Source organism: Lentinula edodes (genome assembly GCF_021015755.1).
Source record: "Lentinula edodes strain Le(Bin) 0899 ss11 chromosome Unknown C8R40scaffold_36, whole genome shotgun sequence".
In the NCBI taxonomy this organism is placed as follows: Eukaryota; Fungi; Basidiomycota; class Agaricomycetes; order Agaricales; family Omphalotaceae; genus Lentinula; species Lentinula edodes.
In genome coordinates, this window is record NW_025764342.1 from 70,668 (window position 1) to 91,178 (window position 20,511).

Here is a 20,511-nt window from a genome sequence, read left to right on the forward strand (position 1 = left end):
CTCATCTGTTTCTATTATAACTACTATGGAAGACGAAGTCGCGGCGCTGGTAAGTGATTTTTTTGAGGTCGTCGCTGGCTCTAATCATGTTGCAGGTCATCGACAATGGATCTGGGATGTGCAAGGCTGGATGTAATTGATTACCACTTCAGTAACTCTTCGCGCAAATCTGATATTGTGTTTCAGTCGCTGGGGATGATGCTCCTCGTGCGGTCTTCCCGTGCGTTCCGTCCGTCATTATATCTATCATGTACTAACTCACACCGTTTGTAGCTCCCTCGTCGGGCGACCCCGCCAACAAAGCATTATGATTGGGATGGGTAGCAAAGATTCATTTGTCGGGTAAGTTCATATCATTCTCTCCAGTAAACCCTCCAAACAACTCATTCACCCGCTGCGCAAAGTGACGAAGCACAGGCTAAGCGTGGAATTCTCAACCTGAAATACCCAATCGAGCATGGCATCGTCACGAATTGGGATGACATGGAAAAAATCTGGCATCACACTTTTTATAATGAACTTCGTGTCGCTCCTGAAGAACACCCGATTCTGCTTACCGAGGCGCCTCTTAATCCCAAATCAAATAGAGAGAAGATGACCCAGATTATGTTCGAGACCTTCAATGCGCCGGCTTTTTACGTTCAGATTCAAGCCGTCCTTTCACTGTGTCGAGCTCCACATGCTTTTGATCGCGGAACTCGACAAGTCCTACGCACTGGTCAGTGCGTCGGACTGAGGACGGGGTTGACAAGACCGACTTGGCGTTAATACCTCAAAATCGGGCCTTCGGTTACTGTTGTCAGTCGTCCGGTTCCCTTATCGAGCACTTATCTCAGAACTCCTCCGCATGGCTTGGTGTTTGAGGGTCCATATATTAGTTTCAGATTAGTAGTGTACACGCAGGTCGGATCTCCCCTCCCTCCTACTTAGAGAGTAGGTAGGAAGAAAATAAAGTTAGATTTTTACCCCCCATCTTTTGGATCTAAGCACAACCAAGCAAAAATCGTACGAATTCTCGCAGTTCGAGCCATTCCTCAGACCAACCTAAACCTCCCGTCGTACTCGAGACGGATCTACTTCGTGTGACGGACTAGATCTCGTTTCATACCTGGAGCCCACCGCGAGGGGGGTTTCCCGTTTTCTTTGGATCTTGCTCCGAACTAGGAAAACTCTCGCCAAAAAGAAAATACACGGTAGATTATCACGACGAGTCGTCGTACAGGCCTACGAAATCGCCTGTCGGTAGAAGACGAAGCTCTTTTAGCTCAGTTCCATCAAGGGCGTATCGACTTTGACTTCGACGAGCTACTGTCCCCAGTAGACAGCACCGAAGCCACTCACAACAGCCTATCCAGACTAGAGGAAGAGGTCGGTAGTAGCGAATTTCGTGACCATCCTACAACACCTCTCTCGAGCTATTCACCAACCCTACCTTCACCACTGACTCCATTATCCCCTAGTCCCTCCCTACAGAACCTTAGTCCATTGATAACTCCGATGACGACTCCTCTTCCTAAACGAGATGAGCGTTCCGCCCCGAAGTTCGATCCGAAGAATGAAGCACTCTTGCCAAACTTCTTCGAGGAGTTCGAACGTACCGCTAAAGCGGCGGGGATCATCGAGAACAGTGAAAAGATGAAAAGGACGGTCCTAGGGTATCTGGACGCCAAGACTATGAAATTCTGGCAGTCCCTGGACACCTTCGACGATGATGAGAAGACATGGGAGGAATTCAAGACCGAAATCTTAGATTACTACCCTGGTGCCACAGGAACAGCTGAGGTCACCACAGAAGAGTTGGTCCGGGTCGTCGAAACCTATCAGAAGAAGTTGATTTCAACAACCCAGGACCTTGCGGAATACCACAGAGAGTTCGCTGTGGTGGCTAAAGCCCTACGCACCCAAGGGACGCTCTCTGAAATCCTTATTGCACAACACTACGTCCGTCCCTTTCCAGAAAACATCCGGACCCGCATAGACACCGGACTCTACGTCCATTACCCCACTAAGAAGGTCGGTCAGGCCTATACGATCAATGAGATAAGGAAAGTTGTTACCTTTCTCCTATCGGATGCCTCGGCCCCGGTTAGCTCTGGAAGTTTTCGTAGTGGGGATCGAACGTCGATCCCCCACCCTACGACCATAGACACTCCGGTGGTTAAAACAGAACCCAAAGACTCCGAAGATTCCCTGTCGCAGCAAGTGGCCGCACTCACCCAAATGATGCAGCAGCTCGTAAAGGAAAATAAAAGCAGAGATACCGGGACACGCGAGCCACGACCAGATCGAACTTGCCCGTGGGACGGGTGCACTAGCAAAGTGCTGAAAGATTGTCCAGACTTGGCAGATTGGGTCGCCAAGGGAAGGGTGGAGCGGAACGAACGGGGTTTCGTTCAACTGAAGGGAGGACGAGACCTACCAAACGAAACCAAGTACAAGCGTGGACTGGTGAAGACTCGATTCGAACGATATTTCGAAGAGAACCCATCGGCCAAGACCTGGATCCTCGATATCCCCCAGACTCCCAAAAATCCCTTGCCTCCCGCGCTAGCCGGAATAGATGTCAGCCAGCACAACGCCTACACCCTCCACAGTTATCAAGGACCTTCCATGCTAGCAACTGCGGCGACTTATACCCTCCAGGGAGAAAGCGACCCGACTGAAGCAGCCGCTGTGAGGGATTTGATTTTCAAAATGGAAACTCGTCGATCAAAGGGACGTACCGACGCGAATAACTCCTCGACATCTCCACCAGGTCAACCTCCCTCGTCAAATACTAATGTCGGGACCCAACCAGATCCCGAACCATCGAAACCAATTCCTCCAAGAATCGTGTCTCCCACTAAACCGCCCAAACCAATCATCGGAAAATTACCGGACAATTACGTTCCCCCACAAGAAAGGACGGTGGGGATACAACCCAAGGAAGACTCCAGGAACTACCGATACCGAGCACCGATAGAAACTGAGGCCGCAATCGAACGAGTGATAAAAACCGGTATGACCAGCATGGTATCACTAAGGCAGGACGACCTCCTAGCAATCGCGCCGGAATACAGGAAAAAGGTAAAAGACTCAATTACAAGCAGGCGGATCGGAGTCGATGGAGTACTGCTTGAAGACGTCGCGTTACTCGAATCGGTATTGATGTTCGACATCGACCTAGCAAACGGCATGTACCCGGTTCCGGTCACACAAGAAAGTCTACAAAACTTCTTCACTGACTTTGGGGACGCGAGAGAGGGCGATGGTTTTTATGTGGCAAGAGAATCGCATAGTATCCGAGCCGTTAACGCAACAATCGGAGGTAGGCCAGCACATTGCATCCTTGACGGAGGATGCAGTATAGTCGTTATGTCAGACTCGGCCTGTAACGCGTTTGGCTTCGCGTTCGACCCAGAAAAACGGATCAACCTTCAAAGTGCTAATGGCAATACCGATTGGTCACTGGGACTAGCAAAAGACGTACCGTTCCGCTTTGGCGATGTGGTAGCCTTCCTCCAAGTCCAAGTGGTAGATTCCCCAGCCTATGACTTCATTTTGGGCCGGCCCTTCGAAATCCTGATGCAGGCTTCCTACAAAAACTTCCTTTCAGGTGATCAGCACCTCACACTAACAGACCCCAACACCTACAAGACTACGACAATCCCGACAGTTCCCAGAGAGCCTCCGCGGTTCAGAAAAGAGGACAGTCGGGAGTACCGAGTTTAACTCGGTACTCCGCGAAGGAGAATTCCACACTGACCAACAGTGCTCCTTCGTGTATGGAGTTCGAGGAGTTACAGGAGGGTAAAGAAGCGGCGTTCATCGTTGAATTGAACACCGCCGAAGTATCAGCTGACTCGTCGGAATTCCGAGGATATTTCTCTATTCCACTTATTTCCGCCAGTCTCGGGGATCCCCCGAACATCGATGAACTTAATTTAGCATTCTTACACGCTTACGCGTACTTTACCTACGACACGCCCACTTTCGAATCGTTCTCCCTCTGCTCTGCAATCCCAGCTGGAGAGCCACCCCACCCGTATACTGACCGCCATTCGAACAAGAGTCAAACTCTTCTTCAACAACAAAACTTACATACTCCTCACCACCAAAAATGTATATCCGTCATTCCAAATAAAAATCTACTTACCTTACCTACGTATGCTGCGACTAAAAAGAGGTACAAGCCCGTCGAACGACGCACCCAACCAGTCCCAGCAACGCTGCCAGAAAAGTTCCGAGTGGTCCGACACTTCCCATCCGACCCCTTGGAGCACCTACCTACATTAAACCCGACTCCCCCGCCATTTGTCCCGACTGGCCGTTATACGCTAGAGCGCAAGGAGTTTATGGACTCAGTCCACGACCCGAACTTCCTCTGGCCTCAAGAAATGGCAGCTATCCACCACCTAATGATGCTACACGACAAAGCATTTGCCTGGTGCGAAGAGGAAAAAGGACAGTTAAATCCGGAATATTTTCCACCAGTAGAGATGCCTGTAATTGAACATACACCCTGGCGAGTACCGACTCTACCGATTCCACCTGGACTGATGGAGCGGATTGTAGAAATCGTCCGGGAGAAAATTCGCACAGGGGTTTATGAACCATCCAATTCGTCCTATCGGACACGGTGGTTCGCAGTGGTCAAGAAGGATGGGACGTCACTACGCCTCGTCCACGACCTCCAACCACTCAACGCGGTCACCGTCCGCGATTCTTCTATTCCCCCAATCCTTGAAAACTTAGCTGAAGCATATGCTTGCCGTTCCGTTCTCGCAACTCTCGACATGTACGTAGGATACGACGAACGTACATTGGCGATCACCTCACGAGACTACACCACCTTCCAAACGCCTCTTGGCGCGCTCCGCCTAACCTCAATCCCCATGGGCTGGACCAACTCCCTACAGATCTTTCACGGGGATGTTACCTTTGTGCTGCAACCGGAAATTCCAGAATATACCATTCCCTATGTCGACGACGTCAATGTTCGCGGTCCCCCTACCCGTTATGAACTCCCGGCCGGGGGATTCGAAACAATACCTGAGAACTCCGGGATCAGACGGTTCATTTGGGAACACCTCAATAATCTCAACCGCATCCTGACACGCATGGAATATGCCGGGGGTACCTTCTCAGGTTTGAAGACCTTACTCGCAGTAGCAGAGGCGCTCATTACCGGTCACCGTTGCTCATACGAGGGGCGCGTACCTGATCCTTCTCGATTAGAGAAGATTGTCAACTGGGGACCCTTACTCAAACTCACAGACGTCCGAGCATTCCTTGGCACCGTGGGGGTATGCCGTATCTTCATAGACAGCTTTGCGGAGAAGGCGGAGCCCTTGGTGAGACTTACAAGAAAAGGTATCCCGTTCCAATTCGGAACAGCCGAGTCCAACTCTCAACAAAAGCTCAAAGACGCTCTCGTATCGTCGCCCGCAATACGTCCATTGGACTACTCAAATGGTGCGCCAATCGTGCTTTCCGTGGACTCCTGCAATATTGCAATCGGATATATACTCATGCAACAGAGCCCGGAGGACCCAACGATTCGATACGTGAATCGCTTCGGTTCAATCACCCTTAATGAACGGGAAGCGCGCTATAGCCAGGCTAAGCTCGAGCTGTATGGGTTATTCCGCTCTCTCCGAGCCACCCGCTTATGGACGGTCGGCGCGCAGCATTTCGTGGTGGAAGTGGATGCATTATATATCAGGGGGATGATTAACAATCCTGATATCCAGCCCAACGCCGCCGTTAATCGATGGATAGCGGGGATCTTACTCTTCTCATTCACGATGGTCCATGTTCCGTCTGAGCGCATTGCAGCCGATGGGCCGTCACGTCGAATCCGCCAGCCCGGAGACCAACCGGAAGACGATGACGACTTCGAAGACTGGATAGACCAAGCTAACGGCTTTATGCATTTTATCAACAGTTCCCCCTCTGCCTCTTCATCCCTCAACACCTTGGTTACCCTCCCTATCTTCGTAGCAGAACCTATTACACCACATGAAGACGTTGACCTTGTCCCGTATTCCTCAGTACCCAGATCGCACCGCGCGCGGGCAATTGACAACCGGCTCGATTCAATCAGGATCTATCTGCATTCCCTAGAACGTCCCGAAGGCTTATCAGACACCCAATACCAGCAGTTCATCAAGTATTGCCTCCAATTCTTCATTGACTCCACTGGACGCCTGTGGCGAAGGGATCCACAAGGTAACCACCGCCTAGTCGTCCCTCAACATCGCCGACTGGCAATCGTCAAGGAGGCCCACGACAGGATGGGCCACAAAGGGGTCTGGGCCTCTACATCGACTATTCGCGAACGGTTCTGGTGGCCTCGACAGGCAGAGGACATCAAATGGTATATCCGTACCTGCCACCTATGCCAACTCCGCCAGACCGAAAAACTCCGAATCCCCCCAGTCGTAGCGGAACCGTTAGGCCTCTTCGCCAAATGCTACATGGACGTTATGGAGATGCCCAAGTCAGGTGGATTCAAATACATTGTCCACGGGCGTTGTTCCTCATCCGCCTATCCCGAGTTCCGCAAGCTTCGCCGACAAACGGGAGAAGCCATAGCGAACTGGATATTTGAAGACATCCTGTGTCGATGGGGCACCCTCCGGGTCATCGTCACTGATAATGGCACCCCCTTTGTGCTCGCTCTCGAAATCCTCGCGAAACGCTACGGCATACGACACATCACAATATCAGCTTACAATTCTCAGGCTGCGGGAGTAATCGAACGAAAACACTACGACGTCCGGGAGAGTATGATTAAGGCCGCCAAAGGCGATGCTAACTCATGGTCCCCGATTGCACCCTCCGTCTACTGGGCTGAACGTGTTACGCCTCGACGCTCCACGGGTGCAAGCCCTTACTTTCTCTCACATGGGTGCCATCCCTTACTCCCTATGGACATTGAGGAAGCCACATACTTGCTCCCCCCCCCCGCATCAGTCCTTTCTACCACAGACCTCCTCGCCCGACGGGCACGAGAGCTTCAAAAGCGGTGGGACGATTTGGAGGACATGCGTAAACGCGTCCACCAAAATCGGTTGGAAGGACTTCACCGTTTTGAACAACAGCACCTCCACTCAATCAAAAATTACAACTTCAAACTCGGGGACCTGGTTATCGCTCGGAATACGCGGGTTGAAAAGACGTTCGGCGCGAAGAATAGAATGCGGTACATGGGTCCCCTCATCATCATACGCCGAAACCAAGGAGGGGCGTACATTGTAGCAGAATTGGATGGGACTGTATGGAGAACTCCTGTAGGTGCTTTCCGGGTCATTCCGTACCTAGCACGTTCCTCCCTGCCATTACCGAACCTAGATGAGTTCCTCGATATCTCCACCAAGGAGTTAGCCGAACTCGAAGCCTCGGAAGACAATGACACCCTCGACGGAGAGGGACTACTTCCAGAGTAGTACCCCCCCCTATTTCACTTTCTCATTCCCTCTCTCTTTCTATTTCTCTCTTCTCTACCTTTCGAGTTCGAGTACCCTGATTTCGTACCATACACGCAGTTTTGTTTCATTTGATATATATATTATGCTTTATAAAACTTCACAGCTTCGTCTACACGTTCCCCAACCAGCTCCAACCCCGCTCAATGCCTTCCCAGTGGTCCGCTCCCCTCTCGTACTCCCGTACCAAATTGTCCCGCAACCACCGGTTACCAAAAACAGTACCGTCGCAATGGTCATGACTCGGCTCTGTGTGCCAGAACTCGTACACGAAGGTAACAGCCCTTAACAGAGTAGCGAAACTGAAGAATCTACAGGGTCGGTAAGCAGGCGGTGGTAGGAGGAGAAGTGAGCGTTCCCACTGGTCACTGCCAAAGTAAACCACTGTCCTCGACCCCGCTTCCCCATTCCCCTCCTCGAGTATTACCACCGGGCGCTCCCGCTCGAAAGCCAGTTTCTGCAACAAACCCGGATTCCAGCTAATAGCCGTCGCTACAGCAACGCGAGGCAACGTCGACAGGGTACCGGTAGGGAGTTGCGGAAGTAGGTCGTAAGACTCTAAAGGAAAAGCAGCGAGCGGAATGGCCCCCACAGGGACGGTGCGTGTTTCGGCCATCGAATAGGCCCACACCATCTCGTAGGCAATGAGGGGATCATGGGGCCGAAGTTCGAAGCGTTCAAGAGCCTCGGTGTATAACCCGCGGTGGTACTCATAGTCGTACCACTCTTCGCGTGCAGTAATGGACATCGTTTCGTTTCCTCCTTTTTTTTCTCTTCGGTCGATAGTACATTGTACGATGTGCACATCGCTCCTACTTATACGCTCTCGGGCTGTTCATGTTTTCTTTTTTTAGGTTAGGTTCCGTTACCTGTTTCAGGACCCGTCTTTCCTTCCCCTATAGTTTCTCTTCAAAGTGGAGAGGGGATGTCGAGCTCCACATGCTTTTGATCGCGGAACTCGACAAGTCCTACGCACTGGTCAGTGCGTCGGACTGAGGACGGGGTTGACAAGACCGACTTGGCGTTAATACCTCAAAATCGGGCCTTCGGTTACTGTTGTCAGTCGTCCGGTTCCCTTATCGAGCACTTATCTCAGAACTCCTCCGCATGGCTTGGTGTTTGAGGGTCCATATATTAGTTTCAGATTAGTAGTGTACACGCAGGTCGGATCTCCCCTCCCTCCTACTTAGAGAGTAGGTAGGAAGAAAATAAAGTTAGATTTTTACCCCCCATCTTTTGGATCTAAGCACAACCAAGCAAAAATCGTACGAATTCTCGCAGTTCGAGCCATTCCTCAGACCAACCTAAACCTCCCGTCGTACTCGAGACGGATCTACTTCGTGTGACGGACTAGATCTCGTTTCATAACTGTATGCTTCTGGGCGCACTACAGGCGTGGTCTTGGATTCGGGCGATGGTGTGACCCATGTTGTTCCCATATATGAAGGGTATGCGCTTCCGCATTCCATCCTCCGTTTGGACCTTGCCGGGAGGGACTTGACCTCTCAGCTTGTCAAGAATCTTACAGAAAGAGGATATAAATTCACAACCACTGCTGAGCACGAAGTCGTCCGGGATATCAAAGAGAGGCTTTGTTATGTAGCTCTTGACTTTGAGCAGGAACTTCAAACTGCCGCGCGCTCCTCTGCCCTGGAGAAGAATTATGAACTACCAGATGGACAGGTTATCACCATTGGGAACGAAAGGTGATTTCCTCAACGCTGACATCTTCCGATCGTCTTCTTACTCCATCCTATCCCTAGATTCCGAGCGCCTGAAGCACTTTTCCAACCGCACATGGTGGGCCTTGAGGCTTCGGGAATTCACGAAACTGTGTATGTGCTCTCCTCGCCGTTGTTTCAACATTCTTCTGACAACATCAATCGTTCTGACAGATACGATTCAATCTTCAAATGTGACCTCGATGTTCGCCGCGAACTCTATTCCAACATCGTCCTATCTGGAGGGACCACAATGTTCCCTGGATTGGCTGACCGTATGCAAAAAGAGATCACTTCTCTCGCTCCTGCTAGCATGAAGGTGTGTCCTAGTCTCATTCCACCCCTTTTGATCGCGAAAGGGGAATTCACTCTTTGTCACGCGTTAGGTCAAGATCGTTGCCCCACCTGAACGGAAATATTCTGTCTGGATTGGGGGATCGATTCTGGCTTCATTATCGACCTTCCAGAACCTTTGGATCTCCAAGCAAGAATACGACGAATCGGGTCCTGGAATAGTTCATCGCAGTGAGTTGCGGCGTTGCTCGGCTTGCTCAACTTCTTTTCTCATTCAATATACGCAGAGTGTTTCTGAACGAACTCTATATTAGAATTGTAGTATGGTAACACCCAAGGTTGTTTTAAACCAAACAATTAGCAATTGTCCGAGTCGTATCTTGGAGTTGCTGTACATGTAGAAGTGACGGTCCCCAACCTTCTTCATGACGTGTTTGAAAGCTTCAGCGCTTCAGTAACGGAGTCCTCAGATCTCAGAACTTCGGTTTTTATAAAACTGTTCCTCGAATTCTTGCTCAGTGACTTTGACGTCGATCGGTTAACAGGTTTCGGAATAAATCTTCCTTCTTTTTCTCTTTCCAAAGTAGAGAACTATTCCTGCACGTCAGAGTATGACTTGCAACGTTCAAAAAAAATAGCGGTAAAGTGCATACCTGGATGGCTCTGATTCGTGCTTTCGTCTCTGCATGTCATTCCGGTCGTCATCATACTCATCCTCCTTCACATCCATTTCACATTGGCACCTCGTCGGTAGCAGAACCAGCGCGTTCTATGTGATCCCGGAGCTAATATGTCTAGTATTAGTGTGCCTTGCCTTGACTCTTGGAGGCTCTGGAAAGTAAACACGGAGTAAACACATGCGAGGCAAAATTACAGTATTCAATCTCGCGCCTCTGCCGAGTGCGGCAAGTTTGGTTTTCGGTCTCGAATTAGCAAAAGTTGTAGTTAGAACCTTCTTCATGCTTGTACATCATTTCAAAGGACTTTTTTTGACCGTTGACTGTAGTATCAACGAGGTTCAATCTTATCTGATTTACTTAAACCCACCACTGGCCGCTCGGCGTACATAAAATTCGTATACATACGACAAGTCATCGGAAGTCCCTTTCGTCAAGTTTCGTGTCGTACAAAAGATCTACATGGAGATGAGCTATTGATTTCATTATCCAGTTGAGCTCCAAGGTTCGTTATGCTATCTTCAAATATTAGAGGAAATGGCACCAAATATATACATAGCTCTTCTCCGGCCAAATTATGATGATTGTCTGGGACGGCCGTGATTTGAATGATGATGGCGCAATGGCTCCCAGCAGCTCCAACTTCAAGTTTTTCAGGAGCTTCCGAGCTGCAGTAACATTGTATCACGCAATCTTCACATTGTATTGAAGACATAGCGCAATACGAGTCAGGAATTAGGACAGATCAATTCCGGGTCAGTTGATCCTCTCGACTTACCAAGACTGAGCTGGGGATACTTAAATAACAAATCTAACAAGCTATGGCCTTTGTAAATCCTACCGGATAATCTCTCTCCAGAATGCCTGTACCCGTTCCCCAGCTTGGCTCATTTGATTATGTCCCAGAGACCAAGGTTCGTATCAAACCTCCTTCCACTATCTATACTCCAGACAAACACTGTGACCGCAGGAAAACCTCGACTGGGCCGACCTTGTCACTGTGGATCTCAGTCTATACAGCACCCCGGAGGGAAAGAAGCAACTCGCCCAAACTTTAATCAATGCCATACGAAATGAAGGATTTCTCTACGTGAAGAATTTCAACATTTCTCAGGAGCGTGTAAATCGCCAGTTTGCATTAGGAAAGCAATTCTATGAACTACCCCTCGAGGAGAAGGAGAAGTACACGCCGGAGGGATTAGGTCGGTCGTTACTTACTATATGTAGTATTCAACGTCGCCCTCATGGTCGATGACTTCAAGATCAAGGAAAGTTCAATGGATATATTCCGGCTGGGCGAAGGATGTAAGTACCTGTCCTCAAGCTGCTCATGCACATCTGACAAATTCGAATCAGTATTAACCTTGATACGGGTTTGCGGGACAAAACTGAGATGTACAACATTCCAAGTATATTTTCGATTCCTCTGTTGCTTGGGGCTAATCCCAGTGCGCAGAATTCACTGGCGAGTTTCCGCACACACATCCTGAATTAATCCGGAAAAATCTCCCGGAGATTGAGGAATTTGCAAGAGTGCGTGGTTGTCTTCTATTTCAAAGTTTGGTAAATATACTCATTCGGCTGCTGCAGGCGCTTCACACAGAGGTCTTGGACCCACTCTTCGTATTGCTTGCTATCGCCCTCGAACTTCCGGAAGATTACTTTACCAAGATTCATCAATATTCGGTGAAAAGCGAGGTCTGCACGATATACTCTAGTCCTGTCCTGTTGATATTGAAACTCATGCACTTTCAAGGACCATCTCAGATACATGAAATATTCCAAGTATTCTTTGGAGGAGAACAAGTCGTTAGATAACTGGGGGTATGGCCATACGGGTTTGTAATTATTAGCGTATCTGCTTTCGAAATCATCTAACAATACATCTGGAATCGACAGACTTAGGAAGCTTCACTCTGCTATTCCGTCAGCCTGTTGCTGCCCTCCAAATTCGATCCCACTTGGATAACGAATGGAAGTGGGTCAAGCCACAAGATGCAACATTGACTGTTAACGCGTGTGATGCCCTGCAATTTTTGACTGCGGGATATGTTAAAAGCACCATACATCGGTATGTTCACTAACAATGGTACGTTGATGAACCTACTCATTGCCTACTATCAGAGTTACCGTACCCCCTTTGGATCAACAACACGTTGACCGTTTGGGGTTGTTATACTTCTCTCGGTGAGCTCTAGAATGTATTCCTCACGTACATACCTGAGATATCGTGATGTCCCAGCCCGCACAACGACGTACCTCTGGCGACCATTCAAGAATCACCCGTTCTTAAACGTGAGGGGTTCACCAAGAATGAGTTTGAGATTTCTGAAAATCCCGTTCCTACCATGGAAGGTTCGTCTTCACCGTGGAATAGTCTGTACTGGGCGTGCTCAGGTTGTCTTTAACAGAATGGACCTTTGCAAAACAAAAGTGGCAACGAACCAAGGGTTACCACGGCGACTCTAAGTACAGAAATGCAGTCATTCTTCCTGGGTTTGCCGAAAAACCGTATGTTTGAGTCAGAATGTTTATTACAATACATACTTGGGTATGTGTAGTAGGAATGAGCCATGTATTTTTACTATTTCTAGGTTCAGTAGAAGATATTCAAAACGACTAAGCTTAAGCTTTGACGCCACCCATCGAGTTTGACTCTCGTTGACTGCCAATATCCGGAGAGTAGCGCTCATACCGATCAACAAGTGGTGGAATCGGGAGTAGTAACAATCCAGTATTGCACGCCGCCGTCTTGGGCAGAGGTTTCGTTGACCCAAGCAAACTGAAAAAGGTCAAGAACAAGTTGGTAGGTCAATCTTTAACTTGTACATACCACACCGGTGTTATCGACCTCAATTCCTTTGAAAATCCCAGTGCCCAGCTAGTAATTGCGCTTAGTTATCTTGAATAATAGTTCAGTGTTAGCAGTGAAACTCACAGTGGAGACGAATCCACCGGAGGCGGGAACAAGGCTATCAGTTGATGATCCTTCAGGAAGAGTTGTCGTCGGGTCGACCCACTCAAGGACATAAGTTTCTGGTATAACTCCAGACTGGGGGATGAGCGCAGCAATGTAGCCGATCTCGGGACAATGCTGGACAAGGCTTCCGAATTCTTCAGAGTATGTCGCAGTGGGAGGACTGCTGCTGTCGGCAGTGAACGCCATGGCGTAGCCATAGGTTCCCTCTACGAGGGTGAAGTCGCCATTCGATTGTCCGTATGGCGAGGTAGAGTTCCACGAAAGAGCTACGGTGCTTTGGGCTCGCACGACGGAAACGGCAGCCGCGAGGGCGGATAAAAGGATGGCGTGACGGACTTGCTTGAACATCAGGAGAGAGCTTGAAGAACGGTACTTTGCAGATGTACAATGCCACGGCTTTATAGCAGTGCGTACACACCGCCTTCACTTCTATAATTTCTGTATGCGGCTGACTTTCGCCGTTCGAAACGCGTTCCTAATGTCTGTAGCGACGGCCTCTGGTGAAGCGCGACGGGAGGGAAAAGAAAAGAGACCAAAAGCTGTTTTTGGCCCGGTTGTTACTCAATAAGTTAATGGTACCGGCAACGGTTATCCTTTCTCTTCCAAGGGATCAACGATCTATGATACGTACTTGGATAGTTGCTTGCCGCCTGACGAAGACTATCCTACGTAGAGATTAAGATGGTATTAACAAAAAACTCAGTATAGGACTAACAAAAGACGGTATTGTACACGATTAATCGGATAATTAAAGAATAATGCGACTCGCCTCGCGTTAAGAAAAAGCCCAATTAGAAATGCGTTCGTTCCGCGTTTTCATGTCAAATCCACAACCCCAAGCGACACATTTCGACCACCTCGTCTCTTTCCTGCTGACGACGTCCCAGACTCTTGTTTGATCCCTGGTTCTGGTTTGATATGCTTTGTTTTCCGTCGCTTTCGTTCAAGAGTTTCAAGCTCCTCCTGTTTTAAATAATGTTAGGCAGCGAAAAAGGTAGAGCGGACAAGAAACATGCCCTGAGAGCTTTTATTCGGCGCTCCTCTTCGTCTTCAGAGTCAGGCCGGTCTTCAGTTAAGTCGAAAACCTCAAGCTCGGAAGGGGAGGCGGCGCGTTTCTTGTGTGTCTCTGGAGGAGCTATTCCATTAGCACGAAGCATATCTTCACGTTCTGATAAGCATGATAAAAATTGAGGCGGTTATGAGTACTCACCTATAGGACGATATTTGAAGACAAAGGTTACAATGACGGCGTGACGTTCTACCGTTAATACGCTCGTACGTCCTATAGGCTTGTTTTCTCCCAACCTACAAACGGCAATACCTTCATCAAAACGGAGACAAGGAACGTCAATGTAGGTTGGCGTACCCCACTTTGTGACCCGTGGCTTTTTTCGATTTCTCATGGACCTTCCCAACCCCAACTGGATCACGACTACTATAATATTCTGTCGGAAGACCAATTGTAGCATGAGAGATCACCAATTGAACGTCTCCAAGACCGGCCGTGACTTTATTCAGGTACTCGTCATCGTCTACAGTGTTCGACAGTCAGAACAAGATCAAGCAGAAAGGTTGTAAGCAACCACACCTGTGAGCTCTAATCGCGAGAATACAAAAGGCCTTTCGGTAGTAGCGGAGGTCAAGACGCCATTCGAAATGAACGTCTGCGGCAAGCCTGCCTTCATAGCTTTACCACTCAATGGCTGGCCATCTATATTGATGTCCCCAGACATTGAAGTGTCCCTTTGCCCGGTAGACCATTTGACAGAAAAATTCTGATTGTAGCCTAGATTAGCGCAGTTGGATCAACAAGTTGAACTAAGTGGTGAACGAACCTTGTCCGATTCCGAAGGGATCCAACAAGTCACTTCTTTGCCGTTTTCTTTTACATCAAAGATAGGAAGCTCCGAGCCATCAACTTCAATCCATGCAGAGAAACCTTGAAAAGTAAGGGGCATTCTGTAGTGATAGTAACGGTTCAGAAGGTCACAGCCGTCACAGTACCAGACTCATTGTGAATACGCATATCTACGCATATAGACTGTAGAACATTGACTTCACTTCGATTGGCTGTTAACCACAAATTATCTATATGGATACGACCACGTCGCAATCTCACCCCGCTCATGCATAATTCCTGCCTGAATACATGTGGTACATCGCCTGCTCCCTTCAGCAAGCTGCGTATCACCATGAACCCTGCTACTAATCTTTGCAATTCTCGTCAGAACCTCCTTCATTCTACGCACCATACAATGGACGCAATCTATAATTCATCGATACTTGCAGTATCTTCAGGAACTTCCAAGTTCTCAAGTAATTTGACTAGTATCATATCTTTCCTGGCGACCATCGTCGGAGTATTTTATTTCTCAATGCTTCTATGGGTTGTCAATCTCTTTCGAACGCAACCTCGAGTGTTCAAAAGGGACTACAGTCGACATCTACAACGCTATGCTCCTTGTGAGTTATGTCTACTCTTTGCTCGTACTGCAGCGTTTTCTTGTGACTTAGTAATAATCGCAACTTCTGGAGTCGTTTATGTTTTCATGGTAATCAATAGCCTTGTCGAGGTACAGATGCTTCTATCTTTCATCTTCGACTGACTGAATCATACCCAGGCAGCTTGCGCTTCCTGGCTACTCGTCCAATATATCCATCAGCAATCATTCCCTGATTCTCCAAGTCGATCTGCCCTCCAGCTCATTATGTCAGTAGAATTTCACGATATGACCATTGGCATATGCTCAAAGCGACCCCTACCTCAGATTCTGCTCATGTTGGACATTATTTACCGCCGGATTTCTCACAATCTTGTTCATGCATCCAACTTGGTCGACACATCCTGTCGCTTCAGTGGGGTCTCAAACCATTTGGGTGATCGTGACCTCGGGGTTATGGGTCGCCGGGGTCACAATTCTGGCTTGCGAATTGCCAGCCCAATGCATCTCAGTTGCATATTGCGGCCAAATTCGAGCTTTATTCGGTCTGTTTTCAACCTCGTTTCGTGTCAAACAGTATCAATTGTTGACTATAGCTTTGTCTAACGAAGCTTTCTCCTTATTAGAGACGTGGGTGTATTTCAAGTTTTCCGCTTTGACCCGATATCTGATCCAATCCACAGAATTGTGTTAATGGGTGCCATGCTCACGATACTCTGGATAGTAAGACAATCCGTTCGTGAAGCTCTAAAGCGTGTTTCAAGGCAGCTTGTCGTATCTGTGATGTCGAGCAGGTAGTAACGAGCATGCAGCTATCTATCTCCAGACTCCAGCAAGATGCACAGCTTGGGCCTCACGACAAACACACCGTTCTTATTCACATCATTCACTCACTGAAATGTCGGAAACGGTTTAATTTTTTTTCTTTGCCCGGGCCAAACAACTTATTTCATCTACATAAGCTCGATGCGAATTCAGGCTCTGTATGATCGACTGTTGAAATAAATTTCGATATAATCGCTGCTTGAGATAACCGCTACTCAACTCCGCACGTTCATGATAATGCATGCTCAATAAGGAGAAAAACGAGGACCGATCTCATTCTGTCAACATCCTTTTTCAACGTGTCTATCTCGCTCACTACTTAAGATATCCAAGATCATTATCCTCTGACCATCACCCCATCCTCCACCCCACGCAGATATGTCTCAACCCATTCAGACTACGATACAGAATCCCCAGAACTTTTGCGATGTAAGCTAGCAGTAGTAACGATTTGTCTCTCTTTTTGACGTCCGTCCTATTTAGTATTGCCACGTCAAGCCGAAATTTGGACAGTTCAACTATTGTTCAAAGACTTGTGCTGCTCAAGCACCGTCGAGGATTAATATTAATGCACCTGTGTCTTATAATAAACCCGCCACCGCTGCCGTGAAGCCTCGTGCACAACCCGCCGCAACCAATATGTGTGATGTGAGTTCTGACCTATAATTCAAATCTGGGACGTTTGAACTGTGACACTGAAATATGTTGCATGTAGTTCTGCAAGAAAGTTCCGAAACACCCCGGGTACGACTTTTGTGGAAAGAGTTGTGCCCAAGGCGCGAAGACTGGTTCTTCCACTAAACCGACGTTCAAATCTCCGCAAACTTCATCAGCCCCGAACAAGCCTAATCCTGGTAACAAGGGATCATTCAATGCGATAGCTCAAGCTGCTACTGCATTGGTAGGCAGTACACCTGCCTCTATAGATCCAACCCAGATTGCGAGTGAGTGATCTAGAAATCACCGAAAATTTCATGCTCAAACGATCTCCCTGAAGATCTCGTGGTGCAACAGCTGCAATCGCTTCTTCCTCCAGCGTCTTCTGCTTATCCCACTAGTACGGCCCAAACTACGTCTTTGTCGACTAAACAAACTTTTCAACAACCCACATCAAATGCTCAGCCCTCGCTTCGTGTCCAAACTCAACCTGACTCCGAAGCACCTGTGGAGTGTCTTATACCGGGTTGTGGGCAGCCCGTCTACATAGATGCCAAAGGAATGAAACCAAGCGCATATTGTTCATTGCGACACCGGCAGTGAGTTGGGCTACTACTATGAGATTTGTCAACTGACTCAAGAAAACCCGTCTGTTCAAGGGAAGCAGTGGACTCAGGACTGGCATCGCCCTGTATCTTCTGCCTTCAGCTCCCACAAAGCGAGGCGGATTACTTCTGTAGCAAGGAGTGTCGGGAAGAGTCATTGAACAAGGAGAGATATAATGAGATAGTCGACGAGTAAAAGACATAGGATTTCGTACGGAATACGCTGGTAATATTATTAGTGATCTGGAGGTATACTAAGAGGATCGGATTACCGAAGTAATGGAAAAAAAACGATAAACTGAAAGAATTATAGTAGCTACAGAGATGTTCATGGGAAAAAAAACAAGAGAACGAGGCGATGGATGTGATACAGGATCTGGGTATAACAAGAGCAAACGGAACGAGAGAGGTGCATGGATGATTAATCATGAATCAATCACGGGAAGTGATTCTAGTCAGGACATGTTGGAAGGTAGCTAAAGTGACAGAGCCAAGTTACATTCGACAGACGATAAATTGACGAAGGACTTACTAAAGATGGGACTGGAAGGAGCGGAACGAGATCGTGAAGGGCATGCATGTGTATTAAGAGCCTGACGTTTATCAAAACCCTGATCGCAGCTTGCGCAATGGTAAGGCCTGCAGTGAAAGTTAACAGTGGATAGTTCAAGAAAACTAGTTTCACGTACTTGGTATTTCCGATATCATGGAGAGAAAGGTGGAAGCTGAGAGCATTAACGTTGAGTAAAGTTGCCCGGCAGTCTTGGCGAGGGCATACGAGAGCGCCCGACGCAGAGGCGAACTTAATCTCCTGAAGAGCTTCCACACGCTGAGCGGATAAGAAAAGGTCAGACGATCTTTAAGGCAATCATTCAAAGAAATACTCACAGCACGTGCGAGAGCATCTGCGCGAGAGTCGCTGTGCCTGAGCTTGGGCTCCTCAACTGGACTTCCCCACTGATGATTCGTCTCCAACGTGGTTGCATCGACACCAGAGCTGATCCAGGATTCTCTTTCGGATCCTACAAGGGTTGGAGGCTCGGCGGACGAACTTCGAGAGGTAGATGCGGATGAAGTTGATTGGACATCGAGATCGATTTTTACGCCAGTTCGATAGCGATGAGCAATCTGCTGCGCTTCAGACATGGAAGAAGCAACTCGGTAGTTGCGCACGAGGTTTTGTGCAGGGGAGATTACGGCGTTGGCTGTGATCCTCGGTCTCCGTTTGATGAAAGGTTCGACCGGGGCATGAAACTCCCAAGTGCTTAGGTCGTCCTCCTCCTCCATGGCTTGGCGCCGGAAATCAGCAGCAAGATCGAGCTTTGAGGGAAAGAATGTCGCATGGCGCTTCGTGCACTTGAGATTTACCCTAAGCAAGATATCTTCGACAGTGGTGGGATTAGACATGACGTTGTGTTTAAATCGACAAAGAGAAACGGATATAAAGGAAAGACGAGACCCCAGTTCTGAGAGCATTGAGAATATGGCGTCGGCATTTATATTCCAGTCGTTTAACCACCAGGCGTGAGTATGCGGAAATTGGATGACAATGCGCGTGCAGAGGCGGGCCACATCAGATCAACAATGGCCCGGTTGACCAACAAAAGTAGAACATATTTTCCTACGTATGACTGAACAACAATGAATTTATATCGATGCATGATGTTGCTTTTGGCGTTCAGTTGTTGGACCATGCTGTGTAATAGATTTCCATGTACAATTCGGGGCATGAATCATAGAATAAGGAGATTGTTCTGACCGTTGTTTGGATTTACTTTGATATCGCTAGCAGTGTCCTTGGATCAGAGGACGCAACATCGCGCCAACTTGAGGCATCTAAAGCCTCGACAATGTATGATAGCAAACCATTGCCACAGATTGCCATTGAGAAACAGTAGAGTAGAGTAAGTTAGACGCGTTCGTGAGAATCGATTATCGCGAAAAGGTCACGTTCTGTGGAAGACGAACGCCCAGACTTCTAGTACTACTCCTAAGTTACTGCCTCAAACCGTGCTGAACAATCTATGCTGCAGAGATTTTTGTTCCTATGGATCGATCGCAAATCGTTTTCGAGAGTTAGAGTTTAATGCGCCTAGGACACTAGCGGACATAGTACATGGTATAATGTTTGGTTCGTGGTCACAGGCATGCTTCTCTATGCTTCTATCTGTCTCCATATGCTTTTCTTCTTACTGACCACTCGGATACAGAGAGAATGGTCAAGATCTCATTGATGCCACAGCAGGGCTTGGATATATCAGACTCAATAATCATCAGCGATACAATATTGACGGTCCGAGCGTGATACCACGGGCAATCAAGGAAGAAAGGTTGGAAAAAGTTGAGATGTCAGCAGAGTAACAAAGTATGTTGCCTTGTCTTTCACTGATGTTTGTCCTGAGAGACATGTTTAGTCGAGGACAAGCCATCTCACAAATACGATATCCCAACGCCTGTAATCGTCATATTAAGCTTCAACGATCATTACTTTTCCGAGGAAACAGACATTCTTTGCCACCATAGAAGCGCACCATCAGAGACGTACACTTCGGTTTGACTAGTGACTAGCGATGAACCCTTCGGATGAACATCAAGTTCAACCCTCAGGTCGTGTTTGCGTGGACCTTATTCTAGTTATTACCTGATAGTCATGTTTGTATAGGAGGGACTGGAACGACTCGAACTCGAAGCGCGGAAACATCAAGTCAGAGCCCGCATTCATACCAGAATCAGGGCCGTCTTCAGGAGAAGGAAGACGGAACATATCACCTGGGGCGATGCAGCATGAGGTGGTTCTCAGTTTTGAGCGAGTCGCAGAATCAATTATCTGTAAACGTCTCTC

The 20,511-nt window shown here is 48.2% G+C and overlaps 9 protein-coding genes across 9 annotated transcripts; 5 read left to right on the forward strand and 4 right to left on the reverse strand.

Moving 5' to 3' along the window:
* Positions 1-25: 25 nt before the first annotated feature.
* C8R40DRAFT_1054412 (uncharacterized protein) lies at positions 26-768 on the forward strand (the record flags this gene model as incomplete). The annotated part of the gene is made up of 5 exons (XM_046224925.1): positions 26-49; positions 96-132; positions 187-220; positions 274-342; positions 405-768. The coding sequence occupies 5 exons, from the start codon at positions 26-28 to the stop codon at positions 766-768; spliced, it is 528 nt and encodes a 175-aa protein (XP_046082658.1).
* A 6,813-nt stretch (positions 769-7,581) lies between these two features.
* On the reverse strand, positions 7,582-8,217 carry C8R40DRAFT_1072325 (uncharacterized protein; the record flags this gene model as incomplete). The annotated part of the gene is made up of 1 exon (XM_046226443.1): positions 7,582-8,217. The coding sequence occupies one exon, from the start codon at positions 8,215-8,217 to the stop codon at positions 7,582-7,584; it is 636 nt and encodes a 211-aa protein (XP_046082659.1).
* Positions 8,218-8,408: 191 nt separating this feature from the next.
* Positions 8,409-10,062, forward strand: C8R40DRAFT_1206738 (actin beta/gamma 1; the record flags this gene model as incomplete). The annotated part of the gene is made up of 6 exons (XM_046233167.1): positions 8,409-8,451; positions 8,863-9,175; positions 9,233-9,304; positions 9,365-9,509; positions 9,577-9,715; positions 9,772-10,062. The coding sequence occupies 6 exons, from the start codon at positions 8,409-8,411 to the stop codon at positions 9,780-9,782; spliced, it is 723 nt and encodes a 240-aa protein (XP_046082660.1). The 3' UTR covers positions 9,783-10,062.
* A 753-nt stretch (positions 10,063-10,815) lies between these two features.
* C8R40DRAFT_543332 (Clavaminate synthase-like protein) lies at positions 10,816-12,862 on the forward strand. The gene is made up of 11 exons (XM_046235395.1): positions 10,816-11,075; positions 11,132-11,363; positions 11,424-11,466; positions 11,518-11,570; positions 11,618-11,694; positions 11,752-11,859; positions 11,918-11,999; positions 12,061-12,232; positions 12,286-12,348; positions 12,404-12,516; positions 12,573-12,862. Exons 1-11 carry the CDS (start codon positions 11,022-11,024, stop codon positions 12,680-12,682), a joined length of 1,107 nt encoding a protein of 368 aa, XP_046082661.1. The 5' UTR covers positions 10,816-11,021; the 3' UTR covers positions 12,683-12,862.
* C8R40DRAFT_1174363 (uncharacterized protein) lies at positions 12,860-13,489 on the reverse strand (the record flags this gene model as incomplete). Its single annotated transcript, XM_046232168.1, has 3 exons — positions 12,860-12,943; positions 12,995-13,042; positions 13,100-13,489. 3 exons carry the CDS (start codon positions 13,487-13,489, stop codon positions 12,860-12,862), a joined length of 522 nt encoding a protein of 173 aa, XP_046082662.1.
* A 620-nt stretch (positions 13,490-14,109) lies between these two features.
* Positions 14,110-15,099, reverse strand: C8R40DRAFT_1174364 (uncharacterized protein; the record flags this gene model as incomplete). The annotated part of the gene is made up of 5 exons (XM_046232169.1): positions 14,110-14,309; positions 14,352-14,446; positions 14,508-14,673; positions 14,730-14,916; positions 14,977-15,099. 5 exons carry the CDS (start codon positions 15,097-15,099, stop codon positions 14,110-14,112), a joined length of 771 nt encoding a protein of 256 aa, XP_046082663.1.
* A 47-nt stretch (positions 15,100-15,146) lies between these two features.
* On the forward strand, positions 15,147-16,583 carry C8R40DRAFT_543322 (uncharacterized protein). Its single transcript, XM_046235394.1, has 6 exons — positions 15,147-15,295; positions 15,370-15,714; positions 15,763-15,851; positions 15,910-16,127; positions 16,194-16,212; positions 16,266-16,583. Exons 2-6 carry the CDS (start codon positions 15,397-15,399, stop codon positions 16,378-16,380), a joined length of 759 nt encoding a protein of 252 aa, XP_046082664.1. The 5' UTR covers positions 15,147-15,295; positions 15,370-15,396; the 3' UTR covers positions 16,381-16,583.
* C8R40DRAFT_543298 (uncharacterized protein) lies at positions 16,514-18,108 on the forward strand. Its single transcript, XM_046235393.1, has 5 exons — positions 16,514-16,836; positions 16,891-17,055; positions 17,123-17,351; positions 17,405-17,663; positions 17,724-18,108. Exons 1-5 carry the CDS (start codon positions 16,786-16,788, stop codon positions 17,863-17,865), a joined length of 846 nt encoding a protein of 281 aa, XP_046082665.1. The 5' UTR covers positions 16,514-16,785; the 3' UTR covers positions 17,866-18,108.
* C8R40DRAFT_1072330 (uncharacterized protein) lies at positions 18,102-19,076 on the reverse strand (the record flags this gene model as incomplete). Its single annotated transcript, XM_046226444.1, has 4 exons — positions 18,102-18,145; positions 18,202-18,308; positions 18,359-18,498; positions 18,558-19,076. The coding sequence occupies 4 exons, from the start codon at positions 19,074-19,076 to the stop codon at positions 18,102-18,104; spliced, it is 810 nt and encodes a 269-aa protein (XP_046082666.1).
* Positions 19,077-20,511: the final 1,435 nt, after the last annotated feature.

Excerpts from the sequence above, each read along its gene's own strand:
- C8R40DRAFT_543332 (XM_046235395.1), top strand. The coding sequence starts at position 11,022 with ATGCCTGTACCCGTTCCCCAGCTTGGCTCATTTGATTATGTCCCAGAG. Across the intron at positions 11,571-11,617 it reads TGAGATGTACAACATTCCAA|AATTCACTGGCGAGTTTCCG; the intron begins GTATATTTTCGA and ends CCCAGTGCGCAG. Across the intron at positions 12,517-12,572 it reads TCCCGTTCCTACCATGGAAG|AATGGACCTTTGCAAAACAA; the intron begins GTTCGTCTTCAC and ends TGTCTTTAACAG.
- C8R40DRAFT_543322 (XM_046235394.1), top strand. The coding sequence starts at position 15,397 with ATGGACGCAATCTATAATTCATCGATACTTGCAGTATCTTCAGGAACT. Across the intron at positions 15,715-15,762 it reads TAATCAATAGCCTTGTCGAG|GCAGCTTGCGCTTCCTGGCT; the intron begins GTACAGATGCTT and ends AATCATACCCAG. Across the intron at positions 15,852-15,909 it reads TCTGCCCTCCAGCTCATTAT|ATTCTGCTCATGTTGGACAT; the intron begins GTCAGTAGAATT and ends CCCCTACCTCAG.
- C8R40DRAFT_543298 (XM_046235393.1), top strand. The coding sequence starts at position 16,786 with ATGTCTCAACCCATTCAGACTACGATACAGAATCCCCAGAACTTTTGC. Across the intron at positions 16,837-16,890 it reads ATCCCCAGAACTTTTGCGAT|TATTGCCACGTCAAGCCGAA; the intron begins GTAAGCTAGCAG and ends CGTCCTATTTAG. Across the intron at positions 17,352-17,404 it reads AGATCCAACCCAGATTGCGA|ATCTCGTGGTGCAACAGCTG; the intron begins GTGAGTGATCTA and ends ATCTCCCTGAAG.